Source organism: Salmo salar, chromosome 27 (assembly GCF_965601325.2).
Source record: "Salmo salar chromosome 27, fSalSal1, whole genome shotgun sequence".
Taxonomy (NCBI): domain Eukaryota; kingdom Metazoa; phylum Chordata; class Actinopteri; order Salmoniformes; family Salmonidae; genus Salmo; species Salmo salar.
The window spans coordinates 4,307,501-4,323,894 of NC_138317.1; the positions used below are offsets into that span (position 1 = coordinate 4,307,501).

At 43.7% G+C, this 16,394-nt stretch overlaps 1 protein-coding gene across 2 annotated transcripts in view; it reads right to left on the minus strand.

The window, feature by feature from the left end:
• LOC106588203 (oxysterol-binding protein-related protein 10) overlaps positions 1-16,394 on the minus strand; it is a 159,175-nt gene that overhangs the window by 53,425 nt on the left and 89,356 nt on the right. For both annotated transcript variants that reach the window (XM_014176964.3, XM_014176963.3), the window contains exon 6: positions 7,886-8,111. In XM_014176964.3, the coding sequence (XP_014032439.1) occupies positions 7,886-8,111 (226 nt within the window). The remainder of the gene's footprint in view (positions 1-7,885; positions 8,112-16,394) is intronic.

The window sequence follows — 16,394 nt, forward strand, 5'->3', positions numbered from 1 at the left end:
TACACGTGTTTGATAAGAACTAGACCTACATACTGTGTGAATACATTTAGGATATGAACAAGTTATGGAAACTGTCAACTGTGATCAAGGTGTCTTTGTGTTGTGTTTGTGCCTATGATGAAGTGATTTCTTTTTCTTGCTTGTTAATACAAGTCACGACTTCCCAGATATCAAGGGCTAGAAATGGAGAGGGAGGTAATTGTAACCTGTGTATTGAATTTGTTCCACTTCCCCCTGCATGTCATTCAGTGCCCACCTGTATGTGTATGGCCAAATCTTTGTAACATGATCTACCAGCGGCATGGGACCGTTTCAGTTGTTTAACCATTTTGATGAGCACACATAACCGACCAAATGAAAGACCATACAAATAGTGTCTTGAGATGCTAAGCTCTGCAGTGCCCACCTTGACACGTGATTGGTCAAGTCACATGACTCCGGTCTATAATTAGTGTACACCCACGCAAGTTCAGCTACCTGTCTAGTAGGATGATCTCAAACGCAGGCTGCGGCCTACCTAATGCAAGTTCATGCAACCAAGGCCCTGTAAGTAGAGTGCTGCTGAGGACCGTTTCCAAATTCCATTCCTCCCCCAGTTGAAATTGGGTTAACTCTAATGCACCTCCGTCTCTCTACTCTCTCGTATCCATTATTGATGGTTCAGTTGAGCCGAGTCGACTGGCGAGGTGCCCAGGGTGTCACAATGCTTTGACACTGCCCTCCATGCAGGCTTCTGTTGATCTGACAGGCAGAGCCCTCAGTACTCTGGGCAGCAAACCCCTACTGTAGCTGATGGTATCCTCCATTTAAAAATGCATGCACATAAGAGAGTACTGTATAACAAGTGGCAGCACTGCGGAGGTCCAGCATTTTGCATTGCTGAGGTCCCTGCTTTGTTGCATTTTCTCTACCTATTTAGTCTGAAGTTAAAATAAATGTATATTTGTTAAAGGAACAAAAATAAGAAGTGAAGGAACTAATGAAATATCCTTTGTAAGAACATAAAACATTTGTTATACGTGATGCAATTCGGGTTGTTATTCTATGAGCAGTTATTCAAATGTTATTCAGGTAGGTCATGAGAGTGAGAGAGATTGTAGGGGGGGGGGGGGAAATGATCACTGTAGTTGTCCATTCTTTTGGGGAAAGAAAATAAATTTTCTCGTGCCAGGAATGAATCAATTTGTCCTCCCTGATCAAATCTGGATGATATCCAGTGGCTGTCACTGAATAGCTGTGAGCTTAGTGATGGTCACACAATGAAGATGATGCACCACCAAAAGCAGAAGAAGCACCTAAAAGAGAGTGTGTGTCAATGAAAACAGACATGCGTGTGAACAGGGTTATGCTGCAGGCCAGGTGTGTTGTACGGAAAAACATTCATGCACAGTATGCTTTATCTTCCATTTCAGGGCTGGGACCTCAATGCTCCTCATTTGAGCCGCTTTACTGGCTCTCATGAGGACCGCCACAGGAAAGGAAGACCCAGAGTTACCTGTGCTGCAGAGGATAAGTTCATTAGAGTTACCAGCCTCAGATTGCAGCCCAAATAAATGCTTCACAGAGTTCAAGTAACAAACACATTCTCCCTCCTCCCCACCTCCCATACAAGAAAGAAGTCAAACACACTCAGCCCTCATTCATTTGTGTGAAATGCCACTTGATTTGCCCCTTAGTACCATTTCAATGGAGACATGGCACATTTGCTAGTTATTTCACGATGGGGATAAAATAAAACTCTTGGCAAGGCAATTCATTCCTTTATGGATTTTGATCTCCAAAAAGGAAACGCTCCAAGTTAAGCATTTCAAATGGGCCGTCAGCAAGCTGTTTAGAAGTGGGAGCACGAGAACCAAGAAAGCAACGAGCAGCCAGATCCTCCATGACATCACTCAGTAGGCCACCCAATAGAAAGTACAGGGTTTCCGGAAGTTTCACAAAGACCTTTAAAAAGCTCCAGGCATACAGTACTCACAGCGCCAAATAGATTTCTAAAGGGGGTGACCCGGAGGGACCGTGCCAGTCAGCCAATTCGTGGTCCGAACTCGTGCTTGACGCTTTTCGGGCGCCATGCAACAATGTGACCCTGCCCATGCAGTGGCTGTTGCAAGGGTTGGCTCAGGACAGTGTGGAATGGATGTGTGCCACAGTCCTAATCTGGAATACATCCATGCCAGTGCCACCTTCACCCTAGTTACCCTTAAACCCAACACCCCAACACTCAATACAACTCTTAGTGCGTGGGGGGCGCATGCCGGAGCCGGGGCACAGCAGGTCCCCCCCAAGACAACGCATTGTGAGCAAGGCAGTGGAAAGAAACTGGTTTGTACTTGCGGCCTGGCGGTCCCACTCCACACCACCCCCTGTCTGACGTACAGGGCAGAGTGACTGTTAGGACATAAATAAGAACACCAGATGAGAAGACGTAAGGAGACTGAGAGAAACAACTCCCATCCCAACCATCATCCTCATTCCCAGCCAAACCATTACATCTACTTGCACCAGACAGAGGTTGGTTGTTCATAAGTACTGCTCTAGGGTCAGCTCAACCCCAACCTTATGTCAAATATAACCATGTATTTAAAACCGAAACTGATCTTGAACTAGGAGTAAAATGTGAAAAGCTGGAAGGTTTTCTTGAATGGGCGAATCCTAACTTCCAAATGTTCGGTTAGTCTTCCATTGACATCAATGCAAAATTTGACTTAAGTGGAAGGCCAGTTTTATTGCTTCTTTAATCAGAACAACAGTTTTCAGCTCTGCTAACATAATTGCAAAGGGGTTTTCTAATGATCAATTAGTCTTTTAAAATGATAATACAAGTTTATCTAACACAACGTGCCATTGGAACACAGGAGTGATGGTTGCTGATAATGGGCCTCTGTATGCCTATGTAGATATTTAATTTTTTTAAATTAAAATCTGCCGTTTCCAGCTACAATAGTCATTTACAACATTAAATGAACATTATGGCAAGCAATTATTATTATAGCAAACAATTATTGTGACTCATCCTATATTGTCCATAACATCTTTTACTCCCTCGCAACAGTTGTGGGATACACAGCCACACACACACACACACACACACACACACACACACACACACACACACACACACACACACACACACACACACACACACACACACACACACACACACACACACACACACACACACACACACACACAACCCCTTTCCCTCACAACAACCATAGACTCAACAGTTGCACCGTCCCAGAGCCCAACTCAAGAAAGGTCTTGATTTACGACTGCATATACAGTTGCAGCTGTATGAGAAGGCCTGCAAGACTGAGCAAAAAAGGGGCAGAAGTGGGGAGATTTGCTTAACCATTGTCACGTCCTAGATGATGGAGGTCAGATATACCCCTTTCCCCTGAAACACCCACAACATGGTCCCCCGTACTGACCATATTCTCAAGCATCTCCGTGCAGTCAGACCTTTTGATTTTGTGCCACCATGGCCACAATAATATACCCCCTCTCTGAATGTCTGAGTGTGACCCCCTCCCCATGGGTTATTGCAGCTAGTGATGCCAGCACTGCCACTGCCTGGGTGGGGGCACCCCACCGGAATCCCCACCGGCTGGTACAAGGTCGTCAAGGTTCTCATTAGCAGCTTTGAGAATTTCCTTGTACAGTGGGGGAAAAAAGTATTTGATCTCCTGCTGATTTTGTACGTTTGCCCACTTACAAAGAAATGATCAGTCTATAATTTTAATACTAGGTTTATTTGAACAGTGAGAGACAGAATAACAACAAAAAAATCCAGAAAAACGCATGTAAAAAATGTTATAAAATGATTTGCATTTTAATGAGGGAAATAAGTATTTGACCCCTCTGCAAAACATGACTTAGTACTTGGTGGCAAAACCCTTGTTGGCAATCACAGTGGTCAGGCGTTTCTTGTAGTTGGCCACCAGGTTTGCACACATCTCAGGAGGGATTTTGTCCCACTCCTCTTTGCAGATCTTCTCCAAGTCATTAAGGTTTCGAGGCTGACGTTTGACAACTCGAACCTTCAGCTCCCTCCACAGATTTTCTATGGGATTAAGGTCTGGAGACTGGCTAGGCCACTCCAGGACCTTAATGTGCTTCTTCTTGAGCCACTCCTTTGTTGCCTTGGCCGTGTGTTTTGGGTCATTGTCATGCTGGAATAACCATCCACGACCCATTTTTAATGCCCTGGCTGAGGGAAGGAGATTCTCACCCAAGATTTGACGGTACATGGCCTCGTCCACCGTCCCTTTGATGCGGTGAAGTTGTCCTGTCCCCTTAGCAGAAAAACACCCCCAAAGCATAATGTTTCCACCTCCATGTTTGACGGTGGAGATGGTGTTCTTGGGGTCATAGGCAGCATTCCTCCTCCTCCTCCAAACACGGCGAGTTGAGTTGATGTCAAAGAGCTCCATTTTGGGCTCATCTGACCACAACACTTTCACCCAGTTGTCCTCAGTCATTCAGATGTTCATTGGCAGACTTCAGACGGGCCTGTATATGTATTCTTGAGCAGGGGGACCTTGCGGGCGCTGCAGGATTTCAGTCCTTCACGGCGTAGTGTGTTAGCAATTGTTTTCTTGGTGACTATGGTCCCAGCTGCCTTGAGATCATTGACAAGATCCTCCCGTGTAGTTCTGGGCTGATTCCTCACCGTTCTCATGATTATTGCAACTCCACGAGGTGAGATCTTGCATGGAGCCCCAGGCTGAGGATATTGACAGTTCTTTTGTGTTTCTTCCATTTGCGAATAATCGCACCAAATGTTGTCACCTTCTCACCAAACTGCTTGGCGATGGTCTTGTAGCTCATTCCAGCCTTGTGTAGGTCTACAATCTTGTCCCTGACATCCTTGGAGAGCTCTTTGGTCTTGGCCATGGTGGAGAGTTTGGAATCTGATTGATTGATTGCTTCTGTGGACAGGTGTCTTTTTTACAGGTAACAAGCTGTGGTTAGGAGCACTCCCTTTAAGAGTGTGCTCCTAATCGCAGCTCGTTACCTGTATAAAAGACACCTGGGAGCCAGAAATCTTTCTGATTGAGAGGGGGTCAAATACTTATTTCCCTCATTAAAATGCAAATCAATTTATAACATTTTTGACATGCGTTTTTCTGGATATTTTTGTTGTTATTCTGTCTCTCACTGTTCAAAAAATCCTACCATTAAAATTATAGACCGATCCTTTCTTTGTCAGTGGGCAAACGTACAAAATCAGCAGGGGATCAAATACTTTTTTCCCCCACTGTACATTATGCTCTCCCATCAGGGGGCTTTGGCTTTGCAGGACCAACCCTGCCAAGCAGGCTCAAAATCTTGAGGGGGCGGTGCTGCTCTAGAAGGTCTCTGACCGCATTTTGGCTGCATACAGGCCGCTTACAGCAGGCCCATAAAACAGATAGGAACTTCTCCTTAGTATCTGGGTCGTTCAGGTGGGTGTCTAGGGTATAGGGTTGTGGACCGTTCCATCAATATAGGACCATGAATAAATACATTCAATGTATAATTTATTTTAAAAATGTAGTTCCCATGATAGGAGAATAAATAAATAAATAAAGATGTATAATGCATTATAAAAAGTCAACTAAAATGTAAAATCCAAATAACTTCACAGATCTTCATTGTAAAGGGTTTATACTGTTTTCCATGCTTGTTCAATGAACCATAAACAATTAATGAACATGCACCTGTGGAAAGGTCGTTAAGACACTAACAGCTTACAGACGGTAGGCAATTAAGGTCACAGTTATGAAAACTTAGGACACTAAAGAGGACTTTCTAAGGACTCTGAAAAACACCAAAAGAAAGATGCCCAGGGTCCCTGCTCATCTGCGTGAACGTGCCTTAGGCATGCTGCAAGGAGGCATGAGGACTGCAGATGTGGCTAGGGCAAGAAACTGCAATGTCCGTACTGTGAGACGGCTAAGACAGCGCTACAGGGAGACAGGATGGAGAGCTGATCGTCCTTGCAGTGGCAGACCACGTGTAACAGCACCTGCACAGGATCGGTACATCCAAACATCACTCCTGCAGAACAGGTACAGGATGGCAACAACAACTGCCCGAGTTACACCAGGAACACACAATCCCTCCATCAGTGCTCAGACTGTCCTCAATAGGCTGAGAGAGACTGGATTGAGGGCTTGTAGGCCTGTTGTAAGGCAGGTCCTCACCAGACATCCCCGGCAACAACGTCGCCTTTGGGCAAAAACCCACCGTCGCTGGACCAGACAGGACTGGCAAAAAGTGCTCTTCACTGACGAGTCGCGGTTTTGTCTCACCAGGGGGATGATGGTCGGATTCGCGTTTATCGTCAAAGGAATGAGCGTTACACCGAGGCCTGTACTCTGGAGCGGGATCGATTTGGAGGTGGAGGGTTCGTCATGGTCTGGGGCGGTGTGTCACAGCATCATCGGACTTAGCTTGTTGTCATTGCAGGCAATCTCAACGCTGTGCGTTACAGGGAAGACATCCTCCTCCCTCACATGGTACCCTTCCTGCAGGCTCATCCTGACATGACCCTCCAGCATGACAATGCCACCAGCCATACTGCTCGTTCTGTGCGTGATTTCCAGCTAGACAAGAATGTCAGTGTTCTGCCATGGCTAGCAAAGAGCCTGGATCGCAATCCCATTGAGCATGTCTGGGACCTGTTGGATCGGAGGGCTAGGGCCATTCCCCCCAGAAATGTCCAGGAACTTGCAGGTGCCTTGGTGGAAGAGTTGGGTAACATCTCATAGCAAGAACTGGCAAATCTGGTGCAGTCCATGAGGAGGAGATGCACTGCAGTACTTAATGCAGCTGGTGGCCACACCAGATACTGACTGTTACTATTGATTATGAACCCCCCTTTGTTCAGGGACACATTATTCCATTTCTGTTAGTCACATGTCTGTGGAACTTGTTCAGTTTATGTCTCAGTTGTTGAATCTTGTTATGTTCATGCAAATATTTACACATGTTAAGTTTGCTGAAAATAAACGCAGTTGACAGTGAGAGGACATTTCTTTTTTTGCTAAGTTTATATCCCTCATCTGCACAAAATTGAAAGCTCTCTCACAACCCCTGCTCACAGACATACATTGGTTCTGGGATATGCAACCATTTCCTTTCTCATTCACTTAACGCCACACTTACCCAAACACCAAAAAACACAAACCACACCATCCATCTCAATACATACCCACATACTATGCCTTCTATCTACTGTGTTTTTATCTCTGCCATGTTGAATGTGCTTTTGTGTCCCAATTAGTTATAGTTGAAGATAGATAGAAAAGCGCTATATCTTTTTTGGGGGTATTATTACAATACATAACAGGGCTAGAATTGTGTGTTTCATTATTTGTCTCCTCTATGAGAACTTTGTAATTTTTAGAATAACCATGGAGTAGTCTGTGTGTCTGAACATTTGGTTATCAATATACAGTTTATCGACTACGAGAGCTTCGCGTTACCGTTTCAATTTATTTTTCTTGAAAATTGGATACAGAACTTTACGCCGTTCTGCAATTTCCTTCGGGAACTGGTCATTCATGCCTATTTTCGTGCCAGCAAGTCTTTTAAACAGGCTTTTAACCATTATTTTATCTTTCAAGAAAGCAAATTTGGCAACGATTGGGCGTTCATACCTCTGCCCTCTCTGTCCGAAGCAGTGTACACGTTCGAGTTGGATTTTGACGATAGCTTCGTATGGGATCTGTAGCGCTGTAAGGAGGAACTCTCTAACTACACATTCAGGAACTTCTTCTTTCTCTTGGATACCAGATTCTAAGACTTCTCTCAGAATGGTGTTCTCCTTATAAGGCCCTTGCAGCTGCTGTCGGGGTCTGAGGGAAGACGGGGTGGGGGATGCCTGTGGCGGACTCACCAGAGGGGGGACCGCAGGTGTGGTTGGGCTGTGAGGCCTGGGGCTGGCTGTGGGTCTGGGTCTGTTGCAGGATGTTCAGGCATTCTCCCAGGCAGCTCATGGTGGCAGCTGACGTGGCTTTGAGGAGCAGGAGGTCCTGGTCCAGGCAGGAAAGGGGTCCTCGCGTGGGGAGGGACTCGATGGACTGGACCAGGTTCTTCTGTTGACACTCTGCTTGGCTCATCACCTGAGGGAGGACAGGACAGGGTTAGAGGGCTTGGGTCAATTTCAAATCTGACTGAGGGTGTTGAAGAAAATAGAAGTACACTTTTTGGGGGGGGGGGGGGGATTTATACAGTTGAAGTCGGAAGTTTACATACACCTAAGTCAAATACATTTAAACTCAGTTTTTCACAATTCCTGAAATTTAATTCTAGTAAAAATTCCCTGTCTTAAGTCAGTTAGGATCACCACTTTATTTTAAGAATGTGAAATGTCAAAATAATAGTAGAGATAATTATTTATTTCCGCTTTTATTGATTTCTTTCATCACATTCCCAGTGGGTCAGGAGTTTACATACACGCAATTAGTATTTGGTAGCATTGCCTTTAAATTGCTTAACTTGGGTCAAACGTGTCGTTTTGGGTAGCCTTCCACAATCTTCCAACAATAAGTTGGGTGAATTTTGGCCCATTCCTTCTGACAGAGCTGGTATAACTGAGTCAGGGTTGTAGGCCTCCTTGCTCACACACACTTTTTCAGTTCTGCCCACAAATGTTTTATGGGATTGAGGTCAGGGCTTTGTGATGGCCCCTCCAATACCTTGACTTTGTTGTCCATAAGCCATTTTGCCACAACTTTGGATGTATGCTTGGGGTCATTGTCCATTTGGAAGACCCATTTGAGACCAAGCTTTAACTTTCTGACTGATGTCTTGAGATGTTGCTTCAATATATCCACATGATTTTCCTCCCTCATGATGCCATCTATTTTGTGAAGTGCACCAGTCCCTCCTGCAGCAAAGCACCCCCACAACATGATGCTGCCACCCCCGTGCTTCACAGTTGGGGTGGTGTTCTTCGGCTTGTAAGCCTCCCCCTTTTTCCTCCAAACATAACGATGGCCATTATGGCCAAACAGTTCAATTTTTGTTTCATCAGACCAGAGGACATTTCTCCAAAAAGTCAGATCTTTGTCCCCATGTGCAGTTGCAAACCGTAGTCTAGCTTTTTTATGGCGGTTTTGGAGCAGTGGCTTCTTCCTTGCTGAGTAGCCTTTCAGGTTATGTTAATATAGGACTCGTTTTACTGTGGATATAGATACTTTTGTACCCGTTTCCTCCAGCATCTTCACAAGGTCCTTTGCTGTTGTTCTGGGATTGATTTGCACTTTTCGCATCAAAGTACATTCATCTCTAGGAGACAGAATGAGTCTCCTTCCTGAGCGGTATGACGGCTGCACGGTCCCATGGTGTTTATACTTGCGTACTATTGTTTGTACAGATGAACGTGGTACCTTCAGGCGTTTGGAAATTGCTCCCAAGGATGAACCAGACTTGTCTACAATTTTCTTTTTGAGGTCTTGGCTGATTTATTTGTATTTTCCCATGATGTTAAGCAAAGAGGCAATGAGTTTGAAGGTAGGCCTTGAAATACATCCACAGGTACACCTCCAATTGACTCAAATGATGTCAATTAGCCTATCAGAAGCTTCTAAAGCCATGACATCATTTTCTGTAATTTGTCAAGCTGTTTAAAGGCACAGTCAACTTAGCGTATGTAAACTTCTGACCCACTGGAATTGTGATACAGTGAATTATAAGTGAAATAATCTGTCTGTAAACAATTGTTGGAAAATGACTTGTGTCATGCACGAAGTAGATGTCCTAACAGACTTGCCAAAACTATAGTTTGTTGACAAGACATTTGTGGAGTGGTTGAAAAAGGAGTTTTAATGACTCCAACCTAAGTGTATATGTAAACTTCCGACTTCAACTGTATATAGTGAAATCATATGTTTGAATTCAACAGCATACTCATTGACACCAATAGTTACCTTATTATCATGAACTAATAAACCTACTTTTCCAGAGTAACTTTCACATTTAGATACAATACATTGACTCATACATGTACCTCCTAAACTTTCGCTACCACTCTTCAACCTTAGCTGCCAACTTTATCAACGACTAAAAGTTGAAGGGGTTATATTTGACAGATAAGAATAGATGATTATGTGGAATTGAGGAATACGTGTTCTGCATCTACCTTCTCTCCCCATGATACATTTTAGTTTCTGTGGGAATGGCTGCAGCTGTTCAAACTCCCTGAGAAACAGATGCACTGACCTCACTGTGACCCTCACTGTGACCTTGAGAATGCCAGGGCAGCAGACAACAAACTTTACCTTGGGAAATCTCTCACTCAAAAAAGGAGGCTACGAATCAGCCTAGTGTATTTCTATTAGCGTTGCTACATGCTCGGAAAGAAACTTGCCAGAATATGCTGGATGTTGCTAAATAACAAGCTAATGAACATTCTGTGTGAATGAAGCGACAACCGCCTTTCTAAGTCGAAAATGTGTTAACTTCATATTTGAATAACTATTCCTTCAATATGAATCATTCCTTATGAACTGAATAAAATACATGTGTTAACTTCATATTTGAATAACTATTCCTTTAATATGAATCATTCCTTATGAACTGAATAAAATTCATGCGTTATGACTAATTACTGAGGAACACAAAAAGGTATTATGATTTTCTCCATGCGTCATAATTTGGGGTTGGATCCCTGCCTGTATGACTCACCTCTGGGAGGCTGAAAATGACATGAGAAGCCTGTAAACCACAGTGCCAATTCTAGCTAGCAGCTACTCCCTGGGTATCTATTTTATCCTGCTACTGGTCACTGTTACTCTTGTTTACATGTACAGTATATACATTGCATTCAGAAAGTATTCACACCCCTTGACTTTTTCCACATTTTGTTGTTTTACAGCCTGAATTTAAAATGGATTAAATTGAGAAAGGTCTTCAGTCAATAAGTATTCAACCCCTTTGATATGGCAAGCCTAAATTAGTTCAGGAGTAAACAAGTAAAATAATACTTTGTAAGGTCCCTCAGTTGAGGAGTAAATTTCAAAACGATTCAACCACAAAGACCAGGGACGTTCTCCAATGCCTCGCAAAGAAAGGCACCTATTACAAAATTTAAAAAGCAGACAATGAATATCCCTTTGAGGATGGTGAAGTTTTCACTACAAAGATACAGGCATCCATCCTAATTCAGTTGCCGGATAGTACGGAAACCACTCAGGGATTTTACCATGAGGCCAATGGTGATAGGAGAAAACTGAGGATGGACCAACAACATTGTAGTTACTCCACAATACTAACCTAAATGACAGAGGGAAAAGAAGAAAGCCTGTACAGAATAAAAATATCCCAAACATGCATCCTGTTTGCAATAAGGCACTAAAGTAAAACTGCTAAAAATGTGACAAAGAAAATAACTTTATGTCCTACATACTAAACGGTATGTTTGGTGCAAAGCCAACACAACACATCACTGGGTACCACTCTTCAAACATTCAAACATGGTGGTGGCTGCATCATGTTATGGCTATGCTTGTCATTGGATTTTCATGTGTAATGTGTGCAAAGCTGTTAGGAACTTACCCAGAAAGACTCACAACTGTAATCGCTGCCAAAGGTGATTCTAACATGTATTGACTCAGGGGTGTGAATACTTTCATTTTCAGTAAATTTGCAAACATTTCTAAAAACCTGTTTTCACTTTGTCATTATGGGATATTATGTGTATATGGGTGAGAAAAAAATCAATGTAATCAATTTTGAATTCAGTCTAACACAACAAAATGTGGAATATGTCAAGAGGTATGCATACTTTCTGAAGGCACTGTATTACCACTAGTATATTACCATAAGTATTTATATTCCTGCTACCAGTCACTTTCCACCCCTGTTTACATGTACTGTACATTACCAGTCAAAGGTTTGGACACAGCTACTCATTCAAGGGTTTTTCTTACATTTTTTAAAAACTATTTTCTACATTGTAGAATAATAGTGAGGCCATCAAAACTATGAAATAACACAAAAAAAGTGTTAACCTCTTGAGGATACCCTAGGATAGGGGGCGCCACAGCGCATTTTGAAAAAAATTCGTTCCCATTTTCAACGGCCTACTAATCAAACTCAGAAGCTAGGACATGCATATACTTATTATATATGGATAGAAAATACCCTAAAGTTTCTAAAACTGTTTGAATGGTGTCTGTGAGTATAACAGAACTCATATGGCAGTCAAAACCCCGAGACCGATTGAAACAGGAAGTGGAATTCTGAATTGTGGACTCGACTTCTCATCTTTCCCTATTAATCACACCGTTAACAATGGTTCAATGAGCACTTCCTATTGCTTCCACTAGATGTCGCCAGTCTTTTCACAGTGGTTTGAGCCTTATACAGTCGAAACTCAGTGAATGAGACGCATTGGAAATTGGTCACAGGGGATGGGCCATCACCATTATGACGCCGGCGGCCCTGTCTACCCCCACCTTTGGAAACGTTTTAAAACACTCTGCAACCGTCCCCGTCGAATCTTATTGGCTCTCTAGGTGTTACAGGCCCTGAAGATTAATGTTTTACAACGTTTGACGTTTGAACGAACCTAAATGGGAAAAAAAAATAAAAATCGAAACGGCCCGGCAGAGTATTTGGATACAGCATTCAGACGCGCTAACAACAGAAAGCTAATGGAACATAAAGGATGGACTTTTTCGACCGAAAATACATCTGTTGTGGACCTGGGATTCCTGGAAGTGCTTTCTGATGAAGACAACTAAAGGTAGGCGATTATTGACAATATTATACAAGATGAGATGTGACATGCGATTGTTCCAAGATGGCGCCGAGCTCGGTTTATTAGCTCATTTTCTGAGTATCGCATCTCCTTTTATCGCAAAGTGTGATTACCCAGTAAAGTGAATTTAAAATCTGGTATGACAGGTGTTCTCAAGAGATATTAATCTATAAATGTTAGATTGACAATATAAATTTAAAAAATCGTTTTCGAATAGTAATTTAGGGAATTGTAGCACTGTTTCCCGGGACGCATTTGAGGGGAAAATAGTTAGTCAACGTCAGACGCCGATGTAAAATGCTGTTTTTATATATAAATATGACCTTTATTGAACAAAAGAATGTATGCATTGTGTAACATGATGTCCTAGGTGTGTCATCTGATGAAGTTTGTAAAAGGTTAGTGCTGCATTTAGCTGTTTTTTGGTTATTTGTGATGCAAGTGGTTGGTCGGAAAATGGCTATGTTGCTGCTTTTTACGATGGACTCATCTAACATAATCTAATGATTTGCTTTTCCTGTAAAACCTTTTTGAAATCGGACGACGTGGGTCGATTCAGGAGAGGTGTATCTCTAAAAAAAAAAAAAATGTTTTAATGCTAATTGGCGATATGATTTTTCGCTGGATTTTGATCCCGCTGACGGGATGAGACGAAGAAATCCAAATATATGTTATATTTGAGATTCATCAAAGTAGCCACCCTGTGTCTTGATGACAGCTATGTTCAGTTAATGAATATTCCCAAACACAAACACACAGCAGCCCACTCTTCAATGGCACATCCGTTGTTTTGCTGACTGACAGATTCAGTGAGAGCCATTACAGCCAGGGGTATATTTGTGGTACTTACATTGATGTGGAATACGGTGCTAATCAAACTACAATACAAACAGAAGAAATGGGATGCTATTGATAGGACTATCCTCTGGTGATATTTCTTATCGTCAAGAGATTTTGTACATCAAACACTAAAATTAAATCAGTGACTAAATGCTTTTCTATTGAGACTGCACTGCAATTTTATGTTCTCCTTCAAAAACACAAACAACTGTTACGGGACTGACCCCCAACAGGTCAGTATATGTGACTAAAGTAGCTGCAGCTCAGTGGATCAGTCCACAACTCCCATCCATCCCACCACTCAGACAGAGGCCCTGTGTCCTATCATGAGGAGTCAGGCTTAGTGTGTTGAGCCCCACGCCATGGGCAGCACATACACACCTTTTTGTTGTTAACAACCCGTCGCCTTTACACTCAGTCAGCTGTGGTGTTTTCCATAGAAACACACACAGAGAGACACAGACACAGAGAGAGAGAGACACAGAGAGAGAGAGAGACACAGAGAGAGAGAGAGAGAGACACAGATAGAGAGAGACACAGAGAGAGAGAGAGACACAGAGAGAGAGAGAGAGACACAGAGAGAGAGAGAGACACAGAGAGAGAGAGAGACAGAGAGAGAGAGAGACACAGAGAGAGAGAGAGACACAGAGAGAGACACAGAGAGAGAGAGAGACACAGAGAGAGACACAGAGAGAGAGAGAAACAGAGAGAGAGAGAGAGACAGAGAGAGAGAGAGAGAGAGACACACACAGAGAGAGAGAGGGAGAGAGAGAGAGAGACACAGAGAGAGAGACACAGAGAGACAGAGAGACACAGAGAGACAGAGAGACACAGAGACACAGAGACACACAGAGAGACACAGAGACACAGAGACACACAGAGAGAGAGAGACACACAGAGAGAGAGAGGGACACACAGAGAGAGAGGGACACACAGAGAGAGAGAGACACACAGAGAGAGAGAGACACACAGAGAGAGAGAGACACACAGAGAGAGAGAGACACAGAGAGAGAGAGAGCACACAGAGCCAGAGAGAGAGAGAGAGACAGAGAGACAGAGAGACACACAGAGAGACAGAGAGACACAGAGAGAGAGAGACACAGACAGAGAGAGACAGAGACAGACAGAGACAGAGACAGACAGAGACAGAGACAGACAGACAGAGAGAGACAGAGAGAGACATGGAGAGACAGAGAGAGACATGGAGAGACAGAGAGAGACAGAGAGAGACAGAGAGAGACAGAGAGAGACAGAGAGAGACAGAGAGAGACAGAGAGAGAGAGAGCCCAGGGTCATCAAGCCTAAGAGTATCTAAAAACAAATCCCTCTCAGGTGGCAGACACAAGACTTCACACTCACGGTTGATTCAACACAACCTTGACTTAGAGAGAAAGAGACAGACAGCCCATCAGTAGAGATAGCCTGACTGAATTAGGCCACAGTCTCCCTCTGTCAGGGACCAGGCTCTTTTGCTGGAAAAATGTCACGTGCTTGAACATCCTTCAAATGGTGACACACACACACACACACACTGAAGATTCCCAGTGATATATATATATATGCGCTTTGTGTATACATTACATCTACTTGTCTTAACACTCCAGAGCAAAGGAATAGAGGGTCCACAGAGAGTGGACAAACTAAAATAGCTTGGTTCAAAATGGCAGCCAGTGTGGAGGTAGACAATAGGCAGAGATAAACTGACTCCCCTCATTTCCCACTGGAGTGACAATGAGTATAGAAATAGCCTGACCTGACTGAACCTTTGAGCGGTGGATGTCTAAATGCCCAGTGGTGCTGCTCTATTCAGTGAGTCCAGGCGTCTGATGGGTTCACGTCAGCAAGTTGTGACAGGCAGCCCTGCTGGAGTCAAGTCATGTGGTCTAGTTTCTGAGCTGGTTGGATGGTGATGGAACCTGTGAGTGAAAGGCAACATCATGATGGCAGCACTCCCGGTGTTCACAGGGAGGATGTGATGGATGTCATCAGGGGGGGTTGGGTCTGGGGTGTTCACAGGGAGGATGTGATGGATGTCATCAGGGGGTGTTGGGTTTGGGGTGTTCACAGGGAGGATGTGATGGATGTCATCAGGGGGTGTTGGGTTTGGGGTGTTCACAGGGAGGATGTGATGGATGTCATCAGGGGGTGTTGGGTTTGGGGTGTTCACAGGGAGGATGTGATGGATGTCATCAGGGGGTGTTGGGTTTGGGTTTCGACGCCCAGTGAGTGTTGGTGTGCTGTGTTTCCATGAGACTGAGCAGAGGTTTGATCATGTGGAGATTCACTGGGGTGTGAAATATTACAGCCTGAGTCTACTACTACAACCCACAAATTCACAGCTACTCACTACCTGTTAAGTTCATGTTTTAAGTATCCCTATATTTCTGTCACTACGGTGCTGTCACTCTGTTATTAGTACGCCTGGTGGTAGTCTCACTGTTGATGGACCTGGTCTGAGTGCAATGGCAACCATGTTTTGTGAAAATACGGTTTAGTAAACGTTGCTAAACTGGAACCTAGTCGTTGTGTCATTTTAAGTTCATTTTGGTAGAAGAGGATGGCTAATAACTGCAACGTGCCACCTCGCTTCGACGAGAAGAGGTCGTACAAAAGTTGGAAAAATGAACTTGGAATCTGGACACGGGTTACTAATCTGGACGCGAAAAAGCAAGCACTTGCGGTGGTATTATCGCTCGAGGGAAGAGCGAGAGATACAGCATTGGAAATAGCCGTGGATGATTTGAACAAGGATGATTGTATGGGAACTTTGATCAGAGCACTGGATTCTGTGGGTCATAAA